Source organism: Columba livia, chromosome W (genome assembly GCF_036013475.1).
Source record: "Columba livia isolate bColLiv1 breed racing homer chromosome W, bColLiv1.pat.W.v2, whole genome shotgun sequence".
Classification (NCBI taxonomy): domain Eukaryota; kingdom Metazoa; phylum Chordata; class Aves; order Columbiformes; family Columbidae; genus Columba; species Columba livia.
Window position 1 is genome coordinate 1,587,525 of NC_088641.1, and position 24,444 is coordinate 1,611,968.

The 24,444-nt window shown below is 46.3% G+C and overlaps 1 protein-coding gene across 9 annotated transcripts in view; it reads right to left on the reverse strand.

The window, feature by feature from the left end:
• The window catches only part of LOC102097274 (netrin receptor DCC), a 412,480-nt gene that overhangs the window by 289,367 nt on the left and 98,669 nt on the right, over positions 1–24,444 (reverse strand). For all 9 annotated transcript variants that reach the window (XM_065044619.1, XM_065044617.1, XM_065044616.1 and 6 more), the window contains one exon: positions 11,669–11,823. In XM_065044619.1, coding sequence (XP_064900691.1) covers positions 11,669–11,675 — 7 coding nt within the window. In that variant the 5' untranslated portion in view covers positions 11,676–11,823. The remainder of the gene's footprint in view (positions 1–11,668; positions 11,824–24,444) is intronic.

The following is a 24,444-nucleotide window of genomic DNA, read 5'->3' on the forward strand; positions in this document are numbered from 1 at the left end:
GACTCCACGGGACCGGAGACCAGAGGGACACCTTGGGAAATCAACTGGTGATAAACACAACCTCATTTCTCATCTTTACCTTTACTTTTCCCCATTTCTTTCCCCTTTCTTTTCTTACTCTCTATCGCGTGCTGCTTTACGGGCAAATTAATAAAGTAACACTGCTTGATTGAATTATAACCCCTTGGCATTTTGGTCACCTTAATTTTGCGCTCTGAGATCAAGGTGAAAGAACCATCACGAGTCCATCGTTGAACGGACCAGGCCACCGTGGTTCCTCTGTTGATGATCCTGGCGGCTCAAACTTACGGAGCAGAAGCAGCAAGAGCCCAGCAAACTTCACTCTTCTCCATTTGCGCCAATCCTCGTTATAATTCCAGATGGGCATTTTCTGCGGCAAAGTTGCCTTTCCGGAAACCACAACAACTGGTATTTCTCTAGAGGATCTCAATCAAAAACTGTCTACTTTTCTCTCTATACAAGTGGATGCTGGTTGAACCGTGGACTTTCCTGGACATCGAGCCACGCGGGAATCAGCTCAGCCTTCGAAATTTAAGGCAGCGACCTTCCCGCAGAGTAAAACGCAGCCGTGAAATTCTCAGTGACTTCACATCTGATGTTCAGGTGCCTCTGGAGCATTATGTTCTCTGCTGGATTGCCAAGAATCCTCTTCTAAAGCCGTTTTGAAGTCTCCTGGAAAGATATGTTTCCCCTATAGAAAGTGAGGGCAAAGTACTTGGTGCCAGCGCACGCTACAAAAACGCAGCGGTTCGCGTCTCCCGCAGCACAAAGTGGTTTCTCTCGTGTGTTTTCCTGGAGGTTACGTGAAACCCGCGCCCAACGCAAAACCAGAGCGCGCCCTTGGAGAGAAGGGGAAGCTGCCTGGGAGAGTTAAGCCTGAAGAGTGAATTCGCTTCATTTTTAATGATTTTGGAAGCTACGTGCCTTTTCTGACAGCTTTCAGGAACGGTCCGGTGTGTTTTCCAGGTTCCAGATGCTTCCAGGGAGCAAAGCGGTGTGAGTCACTGTGTCTTCTTGCCAAATCTCTCCTCCTATAGCCCCAATGAGTCCTTCCCACCACATGTACCCCCTCCCTGCAAACATCAGGAATCTGTTACCCCCTCTCTGCACCTCAATTTCTGCCTTTTTAATCGTTCAGAGCAAATCTTGATGTTTGGAGCATCATGCTCAGCAAATGCTGCCGCTCCCCAGAGAAGGTGCTGGAGGAATTCCGGCGTTAACCCCTTGTCCTAAACTGGCCCCACGCAATCCTGACAATGTTCTTTTTGCCTTCAATTTTTGGCGTGTAAAATGCAGATGGTTCCACCTGACTTGAGCATCTGGGGTTCTTCATTATAATAAATTAACCCCCCCCCCCCCCAGTTTGAACACATCACAGGCTGTCAAAAGGCTCTCAGGGACACGAACAATCAGACAAACCCCACTGATGTCGACGGATCAGGCGCCAGAGCCGAAAAGCATTGCTACATCAGTCAATAGCACGTCTCAGAGGATTACGGCTAACGCTACGCCGATATATTAAAATACGGGTGTTTTCGAGTTAATATTAAAGAATAAGAAAGCAACTGTGTCCTGGGCTGCATCCAAAGGACGAGCAGCGGGTCGAGGGAACGGATGCTCCTCCTCTGCTCTGGTGAGACCCCACGTGCATTTCTGCGCCCACCGACATAAGAGGCATGTGGACCTGTTGGAGCAGGTCCAGAGGAGGCCATGAAGATGATTTAAGAGCTGGGGCGGCTCTGCTATGTGGACAGTTGGGTTTATTCAGCTTGAGGTGGCTCCGGGGAGACCACAGAGCAGCCTCTGGTATCTCAAGGGACCTATGAGAAAGCTGGAGAGGGGCTTGGGACAAGTGCACGTTGTGATGGGACAAGGGTGATGGGTTTAAACAAAGAGGGGAGATTGAGGTGGGATCTAAGGAAGGAATTCCTCACCATGAGGGTGGTGAGACACTGGCACAGGCTGCCCAGAGAAGCTGTGGACGCCCCATCCCTGGAGTGCCCAAGGGCAGGTTGGACGGGGCTTGGAGCAGCCTGGTCTAGTAGAAGATGTCCTTACACATGCAGGGCTTGAATAAGATGATCTTTAAGGTCCCTTCCAAACTACTCTATGATTCTTTAGCCTTGAACCCGTCCCTGGGGAGATCAGAAGTGACAGCGCTCGCAGAACGTCATTTTGGGATCAAAAAGACCATCAGCCACCTACAGGTCCCTCGATGAGCATCCAGGGCCACCCAGCCACCTCCAACAGGGGACCAGGGGGTGCACTTGGGGCTCAACTTTGGGCCAACTCCCACCATCTACAAACCACGCGAGATCCTCTCGTGTATCCGACACAAATATTGCCTGAGGGGGCTGGGGCGGGCGCCGCATTAAACCACAGATTGTGCTTCCCCAGCTAAACCTCTTTCCAACCTTCCTCTCCATTTTCTCCCGTCATGGTTCAGCGACCTCCGAGCGCTCGCGTCGACAACAAATTGCAGCGCCGAACACGTTTGATTTTCATCTCCTGTCACCTCCCTTTGGAAAGCGTTGCGCCCGGGCCTAATTCTTGACACCATCCAGTTCCCCAGCGCAAATACCGAGGCCGCGTTCCCTCCTGCCGCGGCACGAACGGCCGGATGGGAACGTCAAGCCTGACAGGCAGGCCCCTGCGCTCTTCCCTCGGGGATTAACGACAAGCATCTGTGCATTTTGGTCTCGTTTCTGTGCTGGGCTGCAAAGCAATTTGTTCAAAGGTAAAGTCCTTTTACCAGGAGGGCTGTGTCCGAGATGAAACAAAATTGTAATGAGAGGAAAAACAGCCCCGAGCGGCTCAGCTTGCCCATGACAAACACAACACCTAACGCCGCGCCAAACGTTAGCCAGGAATTATTTGCCACTTCAAAACCTCTTTTTTCCTTGTTGTTTCGGCTTGGATAATGATATTTTTCTATAGGATGCGTTTCTTCTAGGAACATTGGGTATGGGAACGGTTGGACTCGATGATCCCGAGCGTCTCTTCTAACTGAAATGATTCTATGGATGCAACCCCACCGGTACCTCATTTTCCAATTCGTTAATTTATTCTGTTTTTTTAATATCGCTTCGTCCAAACGCAGAAGCACCAAGGTGGCAAGAGACGACCAGGAATACGAAGGAGCCTCTCAAATTATAGGAAGTAAAATGCAAAGATAACACTATAACCTTCTTTAAGTTAAACATGTCGTTAGCTCCTTTCTCTTCATATTTAGATGATATTTCTCAATGGATATAAATCAACAGAGCTCCTAGATGTCAATTCGTATCAAGTTCTGTTCAAGGTTTTCTCATCCCTCTCCACTTCTTTTAATGTTAATTCAAATTATCATAGGAATATAATGGAAGTACCTCGTAGTTATAGCTCTGGCTGAAAACCAAATCAACGGCTGATTGCAGGGAATCGCTCTACTAAAAAAGTCTTATAATGTCGGGATTAACTTATTTCTCCTAACGCTCCACAGATATTGCAAAGCGCTATATTCCTTTTAGCAAATGCCCAACAATCAAGTCAATACAACAACCAGGTCCTAGATCATATCTAGTTACAGAATTCGGATAAAAAAACAAGTCAAGAAACAATAAGTTTTTGGGTAAGATGCTTAAGATGGTGCAGAAGAAGCCGAGACCCTGTCCTGTTGAGACCTGTACAACTCGTGACCCATTGGGCTCTGAGGACTCAGGTACAACTTGGAAAGTCTCTTCAAGGCTTTGGAAACACAACCAGATTTACTGAAGACCGGGCAGACAAATGGCTCGGAAAGCAGCCGTTCTTAGGCCGATGGTAGGCGGTAGCGAGATGAGTTAATAGGAAGATAAATAGGAAGAAGAAGGTGCGGGAAGTCAAGGTGAGGATGGACAGTGTATAGAACCTCAGGCTCATTTTGGTTCGAAAAGACCTGGAGCATCATCAAGCCCAACCATTAACCCAACGCTGCCAAGTCCACCTCCACCCCACGTCCCTGAGAACCTCATCTGTGTGTTTTTAACCCCTCCAGGGCTGGTGACTCCAGCACTGCCCTGGGCAGCCTGTTCCAATGCCCCACAGCCCTTTGGGGAAGAAATTGCTCCTAATACCCAATGTGAACCTTTCTGGCGCAACTTGAGGCCATTCGAGCCACGTTCAGCCACCGTCACCCATGTCCGTCTTCCTACAAAGCCAAGTTCTATCTTCCTCCAGTTATATTCATGAGTTTACACCAACCTCCTACTCACGTGAACTCTATCACCACATTTTATGACTCCTTTGAAGACCTTCTCCGAGAACGTAGGAGTCAGTATGTATTTATTAATACAGCGTTAAGCAAATACTCTGCTATATACTATGGCAGTTCGCCTTCAAATGCCATAAACACTGGTTGCAGCTGCTCTCCTGCTTCCTTTATATGAAAAAAATAAGAATAAGCATCAGCCTCAGGGGGAAATAATCCATCCACTGTTAAAATGAGGTATTTCCCGTATTAAAATGTCAAGCTTAGTCACTTGGCACATTCCCTTCCCTGACGTGGTTTGTACCTACAACGGTACATAACGGAGCAGCCCTTGCGGTCTGAATTCATCCCGCGGCTTTTTAAGGGAGAGGTTGTTTTATTTATTTCCCTCTGTGCTGCTGCAGATCATTTAATGTCATTGCCAAGGTTTGGAACATCATGAAATGTTCCCCTTTAGTTCTTTGAATGCAGCCATGAAGAGTTTACAAACCATAGTAATAGTACGCGTATGTTTTTATATATATATATATATATATGTATATATAAATGTAAGCAGCTGAGGAATAAGGGCTTCAAACACACACACAAGCTCAGACAATTTGCTTTGTTAACGCTTCTCATGCTTAAAATTTGATGCATCCGCGTTACGTGCCAGATGCCAGTAAAGTTGTTACCGTAATAAACTCAACGTCTCCCTAAGTGTTTTAACCCCAAGACGTCGCTGAATTATCGCTGCGAGATGCCGAGTTATGGTCAGAGCGGCGCTGATGGCTGGTACGGGTATTTGCAGGGGTAGGAAGCACCTGGAATCGCCCACAACTCAATCGTTGGGCTTCAGAAGTCAAATTTCATAGAAACATTAGGGTGGAAGAGACCTTCAAGTTCATCAAGTCCAACCATAACCCAACACTAAACCACGTCGCTGAGAACCTCATCGGTGCATATGGTAACATCTCCCAGCGTTCAGCTGGAGCTCCGGCCGGACCGTACGCAATACGTGCAACGTGTTCATACAACCGGGACGCGTTCAGGGTTACGGAGCGACCACGATGCTCGTGTACGTTCCGGAACACGCACGGTGCTCCGGAACGCAGGAAAACGCACAGCAAAAAGCTATCGGCACATTTCAAGCTCTTCAACTTTGCCACGTCCGGCTCCAGGGATCGCTCCTTTGGGCACCATGATAAAGAGACAATCATTCCGTTAGTTTCTAGGAACCTGTATAACCCAAGCAGCACGAATATCTCTGCCTCTTCCTACACTAAATCCCATTTGTTCAGGCCTGTGAAAAACCCCCACGTCCTCTTTATTATTAGGAACAACCTGTAAAGCCAAACTACAGGTCATTCTCCAGTACAACCAGCACACAGACGCATCTCTTGCAGCAATAGGAGATGAAAAGCTCGTCCCTCCCACCGTGCGTTATCACCGTGCCCAATGGACTCTGCTCGCTATCAATTCCTGCTCCATAATTAAACCACAATGGAGAAAAACACCCAACTACACACAAATAAATATATACTAAAGGGAGAAAATGAAATTAGAGGCTGTATTTCAACCACAAGGTCTGGTTGTGGCTTGGGGAAGATGAACGGGTCCGGCCCTATAGGGCGGCTACATCACAGGGCTGTATCTTCCGGGGCGCAGCGTCCGCCGACCGGGAGTTATTTATTCACCAATAACCAACGTACAACACGGCAACGTGGCAACAACCTATTCCAGAAGCAAATACACCAAACCCACACGACACCTACTAACATACCAAAAAGAAACTCCTTAATTTCACATCCTGCTTGAGATTATTTTACAAAGGGATTCATCCATCCTAAATCTGGTATTAGAAATGTAGTTATTTTAGGCCGAGCTTGGCCCCGTAGCCTCTGTGATGCTAACGCAGAAATACGGGTCCTTCTAAAGACAATTTGCTGTAAAACCTACGCAAGGGCGAGATGATTTGCCCTTCATAGGACGATATAAAGTCTCCTTGGGACTTTCATAGCGTTCCCATAAAACATCCGGGTCTAAGATACCAGTTTAGTTCCAATTCTTTACCGACACTGAAGTTATACAAGTGTAAATAACGTGGTTTAAATTGCATCTTCTGATGTCACCGTATGGTATTATAACATAAATAAAGTATGGTATTCTGAATAATTAAGGGCAGCTGCAACTTGGTGCTCACCGGAGTGCGCCGGGTTCTTTTCTGGATTAAAACAGCCCTGATAAAATGAAATAACACTTTTAGGCTGCTGTCATGAGAGCAAAAATCGAGGGAGCGGAGATATGTGAAGCAACACCAAGGCAGAAATACTTGGCTATTAGCTTGTCACTCAGTGCACGCTGCAAAAATAAGAGAAACAAGAGCATAAGCCATGTAATACCTTTAAAATAAATACCAAACGATTTCTATTTGGGACGGAATTTCAATAATTGGGATGCTGTGGCTTTACTGACACGGTTTCTAATTAGCGACCTACACCTAAAGATTAGGAAAAGCAAACTAAAAAGCAGCGAAGCCGGCGCGATCCGGAGAGTTTGGGGCAGCCAGCTCCAAACCCAACAATTGAATTGATATTCTTTATATTTCTATATTTCAGTCTCTCCAGGACACCCAGGTGTCCCCAACGCTGCCTTTTCAAGCCATACCCCTTCGTCTCGCTTCATCCCGTGCATTCATTTTGGTTGCAAAATGCCCTATCAGCGTGAATCCCTCGGATGGATTTCATATAATTACTGTTATGCTTTCATTACGCTTCCTCGTGTGCTTTAGCGAGGGGTATTTTCTAAATCACGCAGATTTTCCAATCAGTTCCCTTTGAATGTTATCACCCAAGCCTCTTTCACCCTGGGATTCTATTATAATACCTGTTGTAATGAGCAGAAAAATACAGGCAAAGATTTTTCCTTGAGGTCTAAACCGTCTTGAGATAACAAATCGCTCTTGATTTATCCAGAAGAAGCGATTCCGCTCGTGCCACTAAAACCAACCAGAGACCTATAGGCTTTCAAATGCTAATTATATCCTGTCCCAGGGACCAAAATCCCGCCAGAATGCGGCGGGACGGTACATTAGAACAACATAAAGCGGGGCTAATCCAAACCTCAGCTAAAAACCCGGCATGACAAGCAGTTCTGGCTTTAATGGGGAATTTAAATCGCTCACCGACGAGACGTTCGCAAAGCGGCCCAGTCTGTCCCAGCACTTCAATGGTCTGTGGTAGAGAGCGGCAATTGGGTTTCAAATCAAGCCGGGGAAATAGGAGAAATATTACATATTAATATTAAATATTATGTATTTAACTTAATTTCAATGAATTTCCAGGTCGTGTCACCTCCCCCAGAAGACGAATCCAAGAAAGTTTCGAAACGTAGCGTTTTCACAAGTGATTCACCAAATGCTCCTCCCAGGTAATCACACTTGTTAAAGAAGTGGGCGATCTTCAAAACCCTTAATTAAACCTAACGAGTTTCTTGTTTCGCGCACATCTCTCGCTATCCCTTGGCGTTACAACAGTCACAACCCTCAAGCATCGCTTCACCTCAACGCACAGTATTCCAATTAACACCTAAAGCAATGTAATTACAGGATTAATTTTTACTCCCAATGTGTAGGAAATAACAGTTTCTGACGTCTATTGAGTGAAGTTGGAATCAATGTTTCTTATGGGGGATGATTTTACCTTTTCTGACTAATTTTCCCATAATTTGTTCTCCTACCAACCATCTTCTTGGTCTCTCCTGGTAGACAACACAGTCCCAGCTACTTCTGACCTTTTTCAAGCTCCATATCGAGTCCGACAACTCTTAGGGATGTGGTTTGGTGACGGTTGGACTCGATAATCTTGAGGGTCTTCCAACCAAAACCATCCCATGATTTATAAACCCATTTAAAAGCCAAAACGCGGCTTTGGGGTCAGGATTTCCTGGAGATTCATCACAGAATGGACTGGGTTGGAAAAGACCTCAGAGATCATCCAGTCCAAGCCTTGGTCCAACTCCAGTCCATTGACTAGATCATGGCACTAAGTGCCATGGCCAAGCTCAGTTTAAAAACCTCCAGGGCCGGTGAGTCCAGCACCTCCCTGGGCAGCCATTCCAATGCCTGACCACTCTCTCTGCAAAGAATTGCTGTCTAATCTCCAGCCTAAATTTAAGCCCATGCCCCCTTGTCCTATTGCTGACTGCCTGGGAGAAGAGACCAAGCCCCACCTGGCTAGAACTGCCCTTCAGGTAGTTCTAGAGAGTGCTGAGCTCAGCTCTAAGCCTCCTCTTCTCCAGACTAAACAAGCCCAGCTCCCTCAGCCTCTCCCCATAGGGCTTGTGTTCCAGTCCCTTCCCCAGTCTTGTTGCTCTTCTCTGCACCCGCTCCAGCACTTCAATCTCTTTCCTGAGCTGAGGGGCCCAGAACTGAACACAACACTCCAGGTGTGGCCTCCCCAATGCAGAGCACAGGGGAAGGATCACTGCCCTTGTCCTGCTGACCACGCTGGTTTGGATCCAGGACAGGATCCCATTGGCCTTCTTGGCCACCTGGGCACACTGGTGGCTCCTGTTGAGCTTCCTGTCCATGAGTCCCCCCAGGTCCCTTTCTGCCTGACTGCTCTCCAGCCACTCTGTGCCCAGCCTGGAGCGCTGCAGGGGTTGTTGTGGCCAAAGGGCAGCACCCGCCACTTGGCCTTGTTGAACTTCATCCCATTGGAATGGGCCCATTTCTCCAGTCTCTCCAGACCCCTCTGCAGAGCCCTCCTGCCTTCCAGCAGCTCCACACTCCCTCCCAACTTGGTGTCAGCAGCAAATTTGCTGCTGATGGTCTCAATCCCCTCATCTAAATCATCAATGAAGATGTTGAACAGGACCGGACCCAACCCTGACCCCTGGGGACACCACTAGTGCCTGGCCACCAGTCACGAGCGAGGCACAATCCACACGTACATCTTGAACAAGCACAACAAAAAGTCTCATCCACCTGAGAACCACATCACCAGTTTCTCGAACCGAAATATATCCAGTTACCTTCTAGTCTGACTTCACGCCACATTTTTAGATCCATCCTATGTTTTGTACAATCTCGGAGAACCTCTCACTTGTCAATTATCCAAACTCCGTGCCCACCTGCAGTTCTGTAGTTTAATTCAAGATTATTCCACCTTTTAATACGTGTTTAATGTGGTTTCTTAAGGAAGCAAAGACTACTGGAGCACTATCCGTCTGTTGGTCTTTCTGTCCTTTCTCTCATTTTTCTTAAGACATTAGTCCCCTTGAACTGAACTTGCCAGAATAGAAACATATTAGAAAGAGCCCACATTAAAGAAAGAAAAGCCTCGGTTAGAGGTTAATAGTCAGTAAAGAATCCCATCCAGGAGACACAGAGCTATTGAGAAACACAGACTACTCTCCTATGCCCGCATCTGCTCAGAAAATAAGTTATTATATTCCGTTTCGACTCAGCAGAAAAGCCCCTATTGCACAGCAAATCCCCGCCACACAATGATCAAAAGCTAAAGAGACGTGACCAAGAGAAAGAAAATATATCTATGTATCAGCAGGAAGAGTCAGGTCACATAATACAGACTAGAAAATGTCCTGAAATGCAGGATTTCTGCTGGGGAGCGGAATCGCCCGTCACCTGCGTTTTCTGGTGCTTTCAGACAGAAGGAAATTGTACTTGTATGTGGTTCAACTCTTAATTCCCACCAGCTGCTGCCTGACAAGTTGGGTTTAGTTCAGGCCGGGGCCAGATTGCTCCAAATCAGCCCTTTGCTACGGCCGCATTTGTCTCCATTTCTCCTCGTCCATCCGCCTCCCACCAACCCGAGCCGAACATCTGCCCCAAAATTCACGTACAAACCCATCGCGTCCTCCTTATCTCTAAACTTGAACGCAAACCAACGTTTCGAGGCTCGGAGCACCCAAATTTCACCGCGTTCTACAAGACGACCATTTAACTCATCCATCAGCTTCACCGCCCTGTGTATCTGCTCTTTTCCAACACGCCTGAACAAAATGTCATTTATACAAGCATTTATATAAGCATTGTGTCTAACACCTTATAGCTTTTAGGGTGAGGTTACCATTTTACCTTACCTATGAGAAACAAGAACTTACGGAGCCGTTCGCACAAGCCAACAGAGCAAAGGAATTAAGCATTCAACCCAGAGCGACGGTAACTCGCTCCCTTTACAGCCTGGAATTTAGCCAAGGTAAAGCAAATTTAAAGCTAAGTTATACAATCGGACGTTTCCTCCTTCTAATTTGCGCCGCTTTAAAGAGAAAAACACACACGGAATTATTAGCGACTGTATTTCGCCTCTTTGTTCCATAATGAGGCGACATAATGGGGGGAAAAATGTCGCCGAGTGCAACAGAACTGGAATTTTGTGGCCGAAGAAAAGCGCAAAGGAGAAGCGTGTATATGGGTGTCCAGAGCTCGTAGGTTTTTGACACAAAAACACTAAGAGTTCAGTCACCTTTCCATAAAATGAACGTGCCAATTAAACTAAATGGCGTCAGCGCGAATCCGTAATTTGTAGTTGTAGGATCTGCTCAAAGTCAGCGTAGGTCGGTCAACAATCGAAGGTCCAGGGCCCAGTCACCTCAAGTTCATTTGTCACCTCCGTAATGAGCAGGACAAGGGAAGAGGAAGAAAAGGTACAACTTGTCAAATTGCTAATGATTTTCTCTCTCTTTTCATCTCCTAATTCTCCCCCTGAGCCTCCACGACCCCAGCGATGCCCACGCCGCTAACAGACCTCCATGTAATAACCCAGCCAAAACCTCCGCGGCTTCAGGTCACGGCCCTGAAAGGAAAACTGCTGGAGATTTATCTGAATATTACTTTAATAATCTAATTTCTGCTGCCCTTTGGATTAGCGATGCTTGAAGCCGCCGGCCTCTTCACCTTCTCTTCCCAAGAGATGAAGGTTTATTTTCCTCCGGGTTTCGGCAACGCTTTGAATGTCTCAAGCGACGCTTTTGCAGTTCACCCACCAGCAAAACGTTGAACCAGGGCAGCTACCTCACCTGACTACTTAGAAACTTCAATAGTTATTATAATATTAAACACTTTGTGATATTGAAATGCAAGAAGAAGCACAAAGGAGGTACCACCAGCAGCCCAGCTGGCAGAGGAGCCTCTTCCCTGCTTGCAAGACACCCACAAACATATAGAAATTACGCCGACAGCAACTATTCTATAGAAAAGAAGCAGCCGCGCTTATTCTAAAGCGATTTCCTTGCAAACTATGAACACCCGGGATCCAGGAGGATCACAAGCGCTGGACCGAGTTTATCTCCTTGGTTGATCAAGGAAGAAAATGGAACGGTAACAACTTTTCCGTGCTTGACGTCGACACGTATCAACGCGCAGCTTTGCCCTGGGTCGCCCCGTCGCCGTCGTTATTTTATATCGGAAATAATTACCTGTCATCCAGGTGCAGGTCTTGGCTGAGTCAGTGAAGACGCTTTTGGGTCGGGATCCTTTTTTCCGCCTGTTGCTTTTGACGCTGTAGCTGAAAAGGTGGTTTGTGGTGGGTGTTTCAGGTCTGAGGTTCCTCCAGACACCAGCCCAGCAATACCTGCAAAGGGACAACAAGCGGTGAAGCAGGAAAAGACCCAAAGACTCTGAAGCAATCAAGGCCTCAGTTGTTCCAACTTCATTTAAAATACTGTATTAATAACAGGCGATAATTAGTTATACACGTTTTGTTGCACCAATAAAGATAAATCACAAAATCGCCACAGTGATTAATGTTGTATCCGAGTAGATGTTTCGCAGTAGAAAGAAATTGAAGGCAACGTAACAGGAGGACGAGACGCTTGATTTTCAGGGTATAACCTGTTTAATAAGGAAAATAACTCTCAAAGTTGGGGTTGTTTTGATATATTTCTGCAATATCTGGCACTGAACAGTCCTGGACTGGGTGTGCAATGATTTAACACAGCATATTCTTGTGTAAATATATATATATATATATATATATATATATATAAATAACCAATCTCTTGCCTATTACATCAAAACTCAACTGTTCCATCACCGTAATTGAATTCTAAGCATCACCCATCATTAAGCCAACCCTTCAAGTCTTGATTTAAAGACTCCGAGCGATGGAGAATCAGCCGTACCCCGAGGTGAATTATCCCAGCAGTTAATTGCATTCATTGGTACAATCGCGCACGTTATCTTCTTCTCAATTCATTCTTGGCTTCCAATCTGCGACTCTCGACCCTTTAACCCCGAGAACGCGTCTGAGACGCCAAACCTGACGTTTGCACGGACAAGCATCAAATTCAGGGTGATAGAACCATCAGAATATGGCAAAAGCTTCGTTTTGCCTAAATAATCTTTAATAGCTTTTGGAAAATGCATTCATAAATAGCATCAAAAGCTTTGGTTGGGATTTTAGATGGTGTTTAGGAATCGTTGTGTTGTTCCGCGCGACTCCACGTCGTCTCTTCTTTAGAACCAAAAGCTCCGCTGGTGTTTTCAACTAAAATCCCATCGCCGAACTGGGAGGAAATTTGGGCCTCTGGTAAATAAACCCCGTCTGGATCCATCGCTAATTGGATCCTGGATATGAAAAAGAGCTTCTGTCTAAAATAGGGGAAAAAGGGGATTAACAGTTTTATTTGAAGCCCCTAATTAAATAAATTGCCAAAACTCCCTTTGTGCTATAACAAAACTTTATCGTTTCAAAGTATTTGCGATGCTGTAACATCAGATGTCGCTATAATTGGAAATAAAGGGTCCTGGGTTTATTTGAACAACGTGAATCCATCGTATGAGCTGGGGAGAAAACTGGGGTCACCTCGTCCAAGGCTATCGCTGCCTCATCAATAATTCAACACAATTAGGACTTATTGGCCTAATAATGTGCTTTCAAGCAGTTATTTTTACTACTTATTTTCTTCATCTGCCTAAAGAAATTATTTTAGACCAGCAAAAAAGCAAAATTATATTGGTTATATGGGTACTAGCAGCTTACCGTGGCTCCAAATTCCAACAGGTATTTTAGCATGGACACATTCCCACTGCCAGCAGTATCTCTGCATTTCCACATCAGTATTTCATACGCCAGCACAGTTTGCTTTTAATTTTAATAGCGAATGACAACTGACACCTCCGATTGCCAATAGGAATGAGAGATTCCACCAGCTCCTTGTAGCGAGAAGTTCAATTCAACTATTTGATCGACATAAAAGACGAATACTCTAGTTTATTAGCCAACTCTTTACTGTCTGCTCTGTTCTTCCAGCACATGCTCAAGAAGGAAAGGTTAATACCACAGCTTCCACAAACTAAATAGAAAATAGATTGAGTAACACTTTGATATATTGAGTCCAATAGAAGCAACGCGAACGCGTTAACCACTCGTGGGATAACACCCAGTGAGATGATAACTCTCTATGGCGCAGCCTCGTTCCAGGCCACGCGCTCGCTGTCCTTGGACAGGCTTCTGCTCTATTTGCCCACCAATCTTGTCAAAGAAGCGAAAAGATGCGAGTAGGCAAGTCATAAATTTACTTTGCTCTTTCCCGGCATCAGCGGGATATATAAATTACGGTGTTCTTCCTATAGAGTGGGGCGGTTCGCTATCACATCTGCTGCGCTGGGGCTGAGAAGATGGGACTCCAGTAGAAGACAGATGAGAATTGATGATGGGTGAGGAGGAAAAAGCCTATAGCTATACATTAAAACATTGGTTTGTGTTGAACCAGCAGCTGAGGGGCCGGCAAGAGGCACTCATAGAACCATTGAATTATATAGGTTGGAAAAGAACTTTAAGATAGAGTCCAACCATTAACCCACCCCCGGCACTGAGACCATCCTACAGATTTCCCAACATCCCACATGGGATTCTAAGATGAGCCTTAGTTTATCTTTAAGACAGATTAAAAACTGCATGGGTGGATGCCCTGGGGCCTATTGAACATTGGCTTTTCTACGTATGCACGTAATGCAGCGAGCATGCAAGGTAACGCAAATTATTAATTGGCTATTAATCAAGCCCACGTCTGGCAGACTATGGGCTGCGGTAAAAGCATAAAGCAAAGAAGATGAAAGGTGTGCGCTGATTACCGCTCAGGATTGAACGAACCGCTGATCGCTGCGACCCTAATACCTCATCAAGATGATAATGATCCTTCCTCCTCCTCCTCCATCTTCATAAAGCAGCTCAATTCCAGCGGGTTGCACCAAGGGCTCGATGAACAAACATAATCGAAACCCCAATATGTTTGCGTTAAGATTGAAACAAGCGGTGACACACCTGCGCCGTTTCATGTCTATTGGAGTAAAGATATCTTTCTATATTTTAAAACTATGTTTTTCTCTTCAAAAAATGAAGAGGAAGGAGAATTAATTATGAAGTTCCATCATAGTGACCAGGTTTGATGCCCAATGAACTAGAGCTGGATACCCGCTATATGTTGCTGTCACCAGGGCCCAACCATCCGGCTTATGAATTTCCATGGAGAAACCCTTGTGTTATTTTGGAAATTAGACGTCAGCTGGAATTTCCGCTTTATGATCAGCCTCTTTGAAGGCTGACAAAATACAATCGAGTCCTCTCTTCCCCGGCTCGTAACGCTGCCTTTCCACCCCGGTGATATTGCAAATATCCTCCTTTCAACCCGCCGCCCAGTGCCGGCCACATTTCAAATGAGCTTTTCCAAAGCCTTTGGCTAATGAAACCGTTCTCTCTCCTGATTTTAACTAATCCTCTTGCTTACTCGCCCTAAGACCTGATTAGCTCCTCTTGCATCTGCCACGCGCTTGGATCCGTACCTTCTAATTATCACGTTTCTACCCCCGAGTCGCGGTCCTTTGCTGTTATCCCGAGCCATCTTCCTTTCCTTCGGCCTGCCTCATCTTACCCACACACACCTTATGTTTTATAAAGCTGCTCTTAAAAATGTGTTCACTCTACAGAATAAAAGTGTTTTAAATGTGAACTCGCCGACTCCGAGTTGTATTCCTGAGCTTGCACACAACCTACAATAATTCATTCCCTTCAGCACCACCTCCTTTATCCCCATCATTTGTTGGCTTCAAAGCTTAAATGTGGTGATTTAAAGGTCAACACTCTCTGCTAGTCACTTAACCATAATTTTAGCAGAATTTATTCCGTTAACGTGCGTCTTTTCCATCTCAAATTGCCTCCCCGGGGGTTGGAAACCCCATCTGTCTCTATGCTTCCCAAACCCCAGCTGTGATTTCGCAGGCATAAATTGTCAATACAAACAGTTTTTGGTGCGCTAAGAAAGCCGGAGGATCGGGCACGGTAAAGCAAATACGACTGAAGCACTGATTGTGTGATCCAGTTGTCCGGTTCGTTACGAAACAGCGTGTTAATATCTAAATAAAGCCACCCCGCGGTTTCCATTTGTTGCGTTAGTTTTTGTGTGGTTTACAATCCATCTTTGTATCATCTGTACAAACCACAAGTCTTTTGGGATGAATATGTGTATAAATACGATGGATATAAGACTCGCAGGTAAGTGAGTATGAGTATTTCAGCCACCATCAGGAGCAATCAACCAATTCACATCAAACTCATCAATACAAGCATCGCTCACCTCTGGTTTAAGCCGTTTTAATAATAACCAGCTCTCAGCTAAACTGCTTTAACATTTATCATCTCCAACCAAACACACCCATTACTCTCTAATTAAGTTTCCCTTTGACAAAACGTTTAAGGAACTAATAATGTAACTTTGTCAGAAAGAAGATTAAGGCCTAAATACATAGGACTCAAAATTAAGAGAGGACTCCTCAGTTTAGAACCTGCAGCTGGAAGTTCTGGCCACAAAAGGAAAATCAACCTCAAGTACAGCACAAGTTTTCAAGAGTGACGGTAACCACAGGGCCAGTCAGATCCAGGACCGATTTTACGATAGGATTTACATCTTTAATTTCAATACAAGTAGCAAAAATGCCTCTCAATAAGCTTTTTGACCCTATAAGGATGTGCAGTTACAGGAAAAGGTTGGAAGGGTCCTGCGCTAAGTCCACGTGTCTCAATGCGGTGGGTTAACGGACGGCAAACGCGATTCCAGACCTCGCCTCAAATTCCCAATACCAAGAGAGACTGTTTTGTGTGAGACAATTTAAAGAATAAAAACAAGCCACACACATCTCTTAAAAACACCCAACAAGCCATGTAATAGTACATGATGAGGGAAAAGAGATGCTGTGTTACGTGGTAGGAGCCCCTCACATGAAGAGCACGGCTGAGCATCCCCAACCTCGAGCATCCAACAGGCACGAGAGCCGCTGCTGCGCCGCGTCCGGCTCTACGCGTCTTTATTCATCAAAGCAGAATAAACACGGGGACGACTTGAGGTGAGAGCAGAAGTATCGCAACGGGAAAGACATAAATCCCAACCTAGCAGGTTGGTTTGAGTGGGTAATTTGATTTCTACGCTCAACTGGAAACTCGGCTGCTGCTTGAAAGGTTGAGAGGTCGCACCACGCTCTGACAAGGTGTAATTTAAGGATTAACATCATTTTTTCTAAGTAAACTTGAGATGAAGTGTTTTCATTTCCCCCCACCCAAATTAAATAACTTGCTTTATTTCTTAGTGTCTCACCGATCGGCTTTCTGAGACTCCAGCACTCCGAGAACACTGGGTGGCTGCGTCTTACATGATAGACTTAGAAGAGAGGTTCTGGCTCAAAAAGCTGGTCTAAACTAGGCAAGAAAGGCTTAGGCAGGCATGGAGGTGCCTCCTCACCATCACCTAAGGGTTGAATTAAGTCAGGCAGAGCTGGTACCTGCAGGTGAGGTGGACCAGGAGAAAAGACAATGAAGGAGACAATAATCAGAACTTTGTGCTTTAGCCAAAGTATCGAGATGCTGACCAGTGAGAAGATAAAGCCACCGTTGGGTTCTCTGAAACCAGAGCTTAACTGGGGTTCATCGACATCTCAACACGAATCAGAGCAATGACAAAGTTAATCAGATTTATAGCTGGATGCTCTAGCGCCAAGGAAGCGTTCTGGCCAGAGAATTGCTGCCAAGTCCTGTTCTCCTCCTCTACTCAAAAGCTGCTTTGGCGATATCGTGCAGAGAAGATCTAGAGAGCACAAAGGTCATTTTCAAGAGCCAATTAAACATCTTTTCGGCTGCTCTGCACTGTCAGATGAGTGCTAAGCGGCCAGAGCACACCAAGAATCAGCGTGTGGCAAGAGCGGCTGGCCCGTGTGCACCGCTGAGACGTGACCCAGCAGATCCAAGAGCAGGTTCGTGTCTGCAGGACACGGAGTCGGGCACCCACCTGCAGCCAGCGGGACACGTCAGCTCTTCGCCTGGAAGCGCTTTGGCCCAGGGAAACGAGCGGGATCCGAGGGATGAAAGAACCAAACGCCGTTCCAGTTGGGTTGCGCGTGAACCACATTGGGCCATTTGTCCCCAAGATGAGAGAAACGGGCTCTATCTACGGCACAGCTGTGGCCTAGACTGGAAACACTACATTTCCAGTTTAGCTACTGGTTCTGCTGCTCGCCTTTAGTCTCCGTCTTGTTCTTTTGCTCTCCTACAGGCCATCTTGGACTTTGGAATATAGGATACAAGTCTGTTGCGTAGGGTTGGCAAAAGCATCTTTACTCTTCCCCCAGCACACTTCTGGATAGAAATACCACAATTTTGCAAATAAAAAGCAATAAACAACCCAGTTACCAACTTGCATTAAATTCGAGCAATGGGTGGCTTGTACTTGCGTGCACACGCTATCGATTTCCTCGGAGCTTCTTTACAGGAGGCTGATCTAAAGATGACATTAAAGAACGAGGTTTATCTCGTTGTACTTGCGCTGTTTGCTACACCAGGGACACGCGTACTCGGAGCCGGTGGTTTTATTGTCGTTCGGGGACTCCCCGGCTCCCTCACCGGCTGGTGAAGAAGCTGCAACGCAGGCAAAAGTAAGACCGAGCTATACAAGATAAAGAATTTAAAGGAAACCAAACTCAATGGTGCCCAGAGAACACGAGCTGGAGGGAAAAAAAGAACACACGCAGCGGCTCCTCACTTAGAGCAGCGTAAGCGACTTATTTAAGGTCAGCACAAACTCAGTCTGCCCTGAGAACTGCTGAGCCACCTTCTCTTGCTGCTTCTTTCCCATTTCTAGTTGCAGGCTGCCTCTTGGCAGCTGGAAAGCGTCGAGCCGGTGGGACACGCATCGCCTGCGAGGCAGTTTGGAGAGCTGCTAAATTAACTGGAGGAGAAAAGCCCGCAATGGATCTTCCCATCAGCGGGAGAGCAGCTCGGGCCTGGAGGAGGTTTTGCTTTCAGAAGAGACACGACGCGCGTGTGCGGTTCAGATAAACCGCCGCAGAAACCCAGATAAAAGGAACCAGCCATCCCCTACCTCGCAGGGATAAAACCAGAAGATAAGACGCCCAACCTGAGCGTCGCTTGACAAAACATCGCCAGGCGGCCGTGGCAGGAGATCCTCCTCCTGTTTCAAATCCAAAAGCACCAAGAGGTGTAAATGATTCATTCCAAGCCGTGCCCTGAGCAAGGAGCAGAACCGGACTCGTGAAATCTCAGCTCCCTGTTCTCATCTCTGCGCTTGAATCCTGGGGGGTGCGTAGCAACCCTGGCACGGCAACAGAAAACAAGAGGTGAGGTGTATCAAAATGATTCACTAGGAACTCCAGGACAATCGATACAACTTGTGAATCTCACTTCCCTGGCTCCGCACCATTTTTGTAGCTTGGTAGTTTTGGGAAGAAGGATTATTATGTGAGAAACCTTCCCGCGCTCATAAATCCACTTTTCCTTCACATTCAACCTACATTTTCCCTTGGATTTCCAGCTGTTTCTGTCACAGAGGATGCAGATGTGCACACCTAGAGCTCATCATTCCTCCCTACATGAAGCTCCTTTGAAAACGCTCCATCCCCCCTCAGTCCAACCGCAAAAACCTGAGCAATGCCCCTCCTATTTCACACAAGAAAACCAAGTCCCTGCTTGTAACAAGGCCACAAAACCAGCGCAAGCCGAATCAAAGGGGTCTGTCGGATCTCTGGGTTGTCTCAAAAGCGCAAAACATGCTCAATTTAGTATTAGGGAAGATGTTTTGGAGGCGACAATCAACTTTCCACCCTTGTATTAAATGCGTATGGTGTGACGTTAGATAGATCACATAATAATCCTTCGCATGCCTTGCATCCAAACGTCAAATCCTGAATTCATTGCGGATAGAAGCAAGTTTGCCAAAATTCGGGTAGGGAGTCCCCAAGGGAGAACTTCTGAACCGAGTTTGGCAACGAATCTTAAGCCTCAAAGCACAAGGATGGAGCCCCCCAAATTTCACCCTCCCTGAGCTGTCGGTGTCACTCACGTGAAATACAAATACAACTCAAACGGTGTTTGTTACCTGATAACTTCAAAATGAGAGCGAACGGACGGTATCCATGGGATTTACCACGGATAAAACCGTGGGAACGGGAGAATCTAAAGCAGCGAGCTCCCCGAGCTCGGTCCGGCCTTTGAGTCACGTCAAGGATGAATTAGCAGCACTGATTTCAGATGTTGCCGTCACCACGGGGAGCGCCTAAGAAAGGGAGCGGAGACCTTTGTGCGCTCGCAGGACAGTGCAGTTGCTATCCTTCAAAATCAAAGGCGCTAGCGTTTCTCTCTCGCTACACAGGGAACAGATTATACCATCAAAGCCGAAAATATTGTCAAAAGTATTGCTCTGGGGGTAGTTCGTAAGCAACGCGCCGCAATAACAAATGAAATATGCGTATAAATATATAAAAAAAGAACATTTCCAGAAGATCAAGACTATGGGAATGGAAAGAATATGTAGTCTCAGCAGAGGGTGGCTCCAATGACAACTAAAGGACAGCGAGAGCTTGAATTATCAGGAGCAAAGTTGAGGAGGAATGTTATTGCTCTTCTAACTCACGATCAGCGCCAGGAGAGAATTCGCTTCCGCACACACGGTGCTGAGATACAAAGAGGATAAAGATACTCACAGATTAAGATATCAGCACCAAAAATGGCTCTTTCTTGAGTAGGAAAGCAGCAAAGCAACCTGGACAAGCAAAAAGCCGTGGCCTATCGAGCCAAACCCTAAGGAACTCATTGACTCCGGAAAGTTCCAAACTAAAACCCTCTTCCACCAGCACGTTCAAGTTTTCTTTGCCACTTTTTAATCTCTTACCATGGTTGTATCACATATATACAACGCTGAGGCTTTGATTTCCTCTTGAGCTCGCTCAGTTTCTCCAGAAATTAATAAAACAGCTGCCTTGTGAACATGATTCTGCTTTAATGAGCGTTGGAACTCGAGAGCTAAGAATGTAGCAGAATTGGTTTGGAAGACAAAAAAACCATTTAGCAACGTACAGACCCATTTTGCCAGAATGCTTATACCCATTTCTTGCATTTCCCCCCGGAAATGCTTCAGGTTTGTACAGATTTTAAGCCATTTCAGGTTACCCTTGCCCTAGAAGTTTTCCTTATTCCTTCAGGGATAACCCTCTTGCCTTCAGTTACGTTTGGCACACAAAACGCTCAAGGATTACACTAAAAATCGCCCACTAATACAAACCAGTCGCTCAATAGCATCCACAATTACCATCTCCCTATGCAGCTCCACTTTACAGCTTCATTTGCCATGACAAAACGTTCCAAACAGGTCTGATTGAGATTGACGGCACGCGGTTCCTCGCAGACGGGCGAAAAGTCGACGAGCGCGCGTTTATTTGTGTATAAAAAGCAACGTGAGCACCTTGTCAGGGCTGCGAGTTCTGAAAATAGGCGACAGTTTGGAGATGAGCCGAGAAGTCGGAAGAATCCCAAAATGCCGCTTACTGGGAGCAGATGGGTGGTATCGAGAGCAACGGGTGCTGCACCCTGAATATGCTCAATTTTGCAACAAGTTGTTGAAGAGCGGAGGGAAGAGCCACGTTTTAGGTGAAGGAATTTGTCACAGAGGCACCCCGAGGTTGGTGTAAGGGACAACAGGGTCCAAACAAACTTGTATTAAACCGGTGAGAAGCAGGGTTTTAGCACTCCAAAAGTGACTTGAATACAGGTTTGGATATCAGTTGAGTAAATTATTAAGAGGCAGCAACTGATACAACAGGTGGTCCACAATGTGCATGCACATGGCATCACCAAAAACAGTGTCTGCGCCGTCCCTGAGTCCAGGAAGAGTCCACACTTGCCTGAACATGGTGTGGGATTATTTTAAAGGGATACACATACTCGTATTGAGTACAGAAAGTGTACGCTCACCTTTCCTCACACGGGAGATGCTCCACTCCCTTCAGCATCTTGGTGGCTGCGCTGGACTCTCTCCAGCAGTTCCCTGTCCTGCTGGAACTGAGGGGCCACAGCTGGACACAAGATTCCAGGTGTGGTCTCCCCAGGGCAGAGCAGAGGGGCAGGAGAACCTCTCGGACCTACTGACCACCCCCTTCTAACCCACCCCAGGTACCATTGGCTTCCTGGCCACAAGGGCCCAGTGCTGGCTCATGGTCACCCTGCTGTCCCCAGCACCCCCAGCTCCCTTTCCCCTACGCTGCTCTCTAATAGCTCATTCCCCAACTTACACTGAACCTGGGGTTGTTCTGCCCAGATTCAAGACTCTACACTTGCCCTTGTTCTATTTCATTACATTTTCCCGCCCAACTCTCCAGCCTGTCCAGGTCTCTGATGGCAGCACAGCCTCTGGCGTGTCACCACTCCTCCCAGCTTGGTGTCACCAGCAAACTTGCTGACAGTCACTCTATTCCCTCGGCCAAATCACTGATGAATATCTTGAACAATCCCGGCCCCAGCACTGCCCCTGAGGCACTGCACTAGATCCAGGCCTCAACTGGACTCTGCCCATTGACCACGACTCTCTGGCTTCTTCCCTTCAGCCAGGTCACACTCCACCTCACTCCCCGGTGACATATTTCCTGAATTACCGACACTATACCTCATTCTAGAGCAAACGGGTATCCAGGAAGCGGTTCAGAGTAAGTTGTGTAAAGCTGGACTGTCTTTATTACGCTCACACAAAATAACACCGGTTCTTCCACCGGTAGGAAAAGGGATTAGTGCTGTACCCGAGCAGCCTTCAAAGGGGATCTACACACTTTGGTTCGACTCAGATTTCCCTGAAAAGACGCTTAAATCGGCCAGTATGACCTCTGGATAACACACACCGGAGGATTTCAGGCTACCGCTCTAATAAGCTCCGTAATTCCTCTTTGAAGCCCGTGTTCTGAGAAGATATCACAACCTCGCAGTCCAAAAAGGCTCAGTCGGAGCGAATCGGGATCATTAGGAAGCTTGTGGCTTTTTTCCCCTTGATCAGCGCAACGAGATAAACGAGTTTTCAATATAGTTTTTCATACACTCCGAGATGTCGCCTGAGAGGCGCTTTGATATTACGAGCTCGTCAATATTTATGAGATCAAATACATAAACGCAGTTAAGCAATAGAAGAGACAAAATAATCCAAGCGACGCCGAGGTTTTGCTTCCCTGTAAAGCCTTTGGATGGTGAAACAGCGAGAAAAAAGGCGGTTGAACCATAGGCCGAGACCTCGGCCTTGTGGGAGTTGTTAACCTGGGGTGTCAGGCCGTTAACGTGGGTTTCTTTGTAGACTTGGTTCCATCCTTCCCCTCCGTTAGTGCAGCTGACCTGGAAAACAACCGTGCCCTTTGCACCCCTTGTTTCCAACCTGTGGCTTCTCGCATCGTTTAGTGTCAAAATTGGGGGTTTATTCAAGGGGCGTATTCAGCTGGTTTCTATAGAGGCGTGTGTGGGAGGATCATTATAGCGCCGATTTCTCCTTCTAGTTTTCCTGCTTCTGACAAGACAGGATTTTGACGTTGAATATCCACAATACATACGTTAGAGAAACCACCAAAAATTGACTTCTGGGTCAATCCACACTATTTTGGCAGCAAAAAACAGTGGAAACAGCTCTGAGCACACAGCCGAGCAGCCAAGATCAAATACCTCCAATAAGTTCTAGTCGCCTCTGCTCTACATTGGAGTAACAACAATCAAATGGAAAAACCGGACACAAAGAGGCCGTTCCTGAGAACGAGCACCCTGACACAACCACTGACCAGTTAAGAAGCATTGGAATTGATGAGCCACCCAAGGCCGGCGCCACCCAAGGCGTTAAACGCTAAAAGCAAACTAACTTCGGAATATTCCTTCTAGGGAGTTTTGTAATATTAAGAAAGCGCAGAAATTATTTGAGGGAAAAGAATAAAGGCAATTATTCACCAATATTGATTGAATTCCCTAATTTTTTTCCTACGTTAACTTCAGTCCAATGAGGAGAAAGGAGAAAGAGCCTGGAGATCATCTCAACACATGAAAAAAACTATTACATTGTGTTTCTTTTGTCCAAGCAAACTACAATGAGTCATTAATGATGATTTAATTCTTCTAAAGGGAGAACAACAGCACCAAAAAGCTTTTACGCTGCTTGGAGTAAAGCAGAAGGGTATTTCTGACACAAAGGTTATTATAAGTCGCTATTTGGATGGAGAAAGAAAACCAAGTTTAAAAAGTAACGCAACTAATAGCAACAGCCTATAATCCCATTTAACTGGCATTGTGGAGGCTGCATCATTGCTAGAGCATTTTCTCCAAAGGGGAGACAAAACGACCACAGGAACACACGTTATTTAACCCAGATACCAGCTGCTGTTGCATTTCTACAGCGGAACGAGCTCCGAACTGCAAAGACAGATTCTCATCTCTATTTCTGGCTCCATTGACATCAGTGAAAACATTTTTTTTGCCTTGAAAAGTCAATTTAAAACACGCCAACATTGATATTTACTTCCCACCCAATACATCGTGTTTGTGCGGTTGAGCTTCAGGATCCAAAACGCTTTCTGCCTCAAAACCTGAAGAAGGAATTAACTTGATCAAAACAACGAGTTTGCGACCCAGAAGTGATGGCAATGAGGGAGACGACTAAAAGGAGGTTCAGTGTAAGTTGGGGAATGAGCTATTAGAGAGCAGCGTAGGGGAAAGGGAGCTGGGGGTGCTGGGGACAGCAGGGTGACCATGAGCCAGCACTGGGCCCTTGTGGCCAGGAAGCCAATGGTACCTGGGGTGGGTTAGAAGGGGGTGGTCAGTAGGTCAGAGAGGTTCTCCTGCCCCTCTGCTCTGCCCTGGGGAGACCACACCTGGAATCTTGTGTCCAGCTGTGGCCCCTCA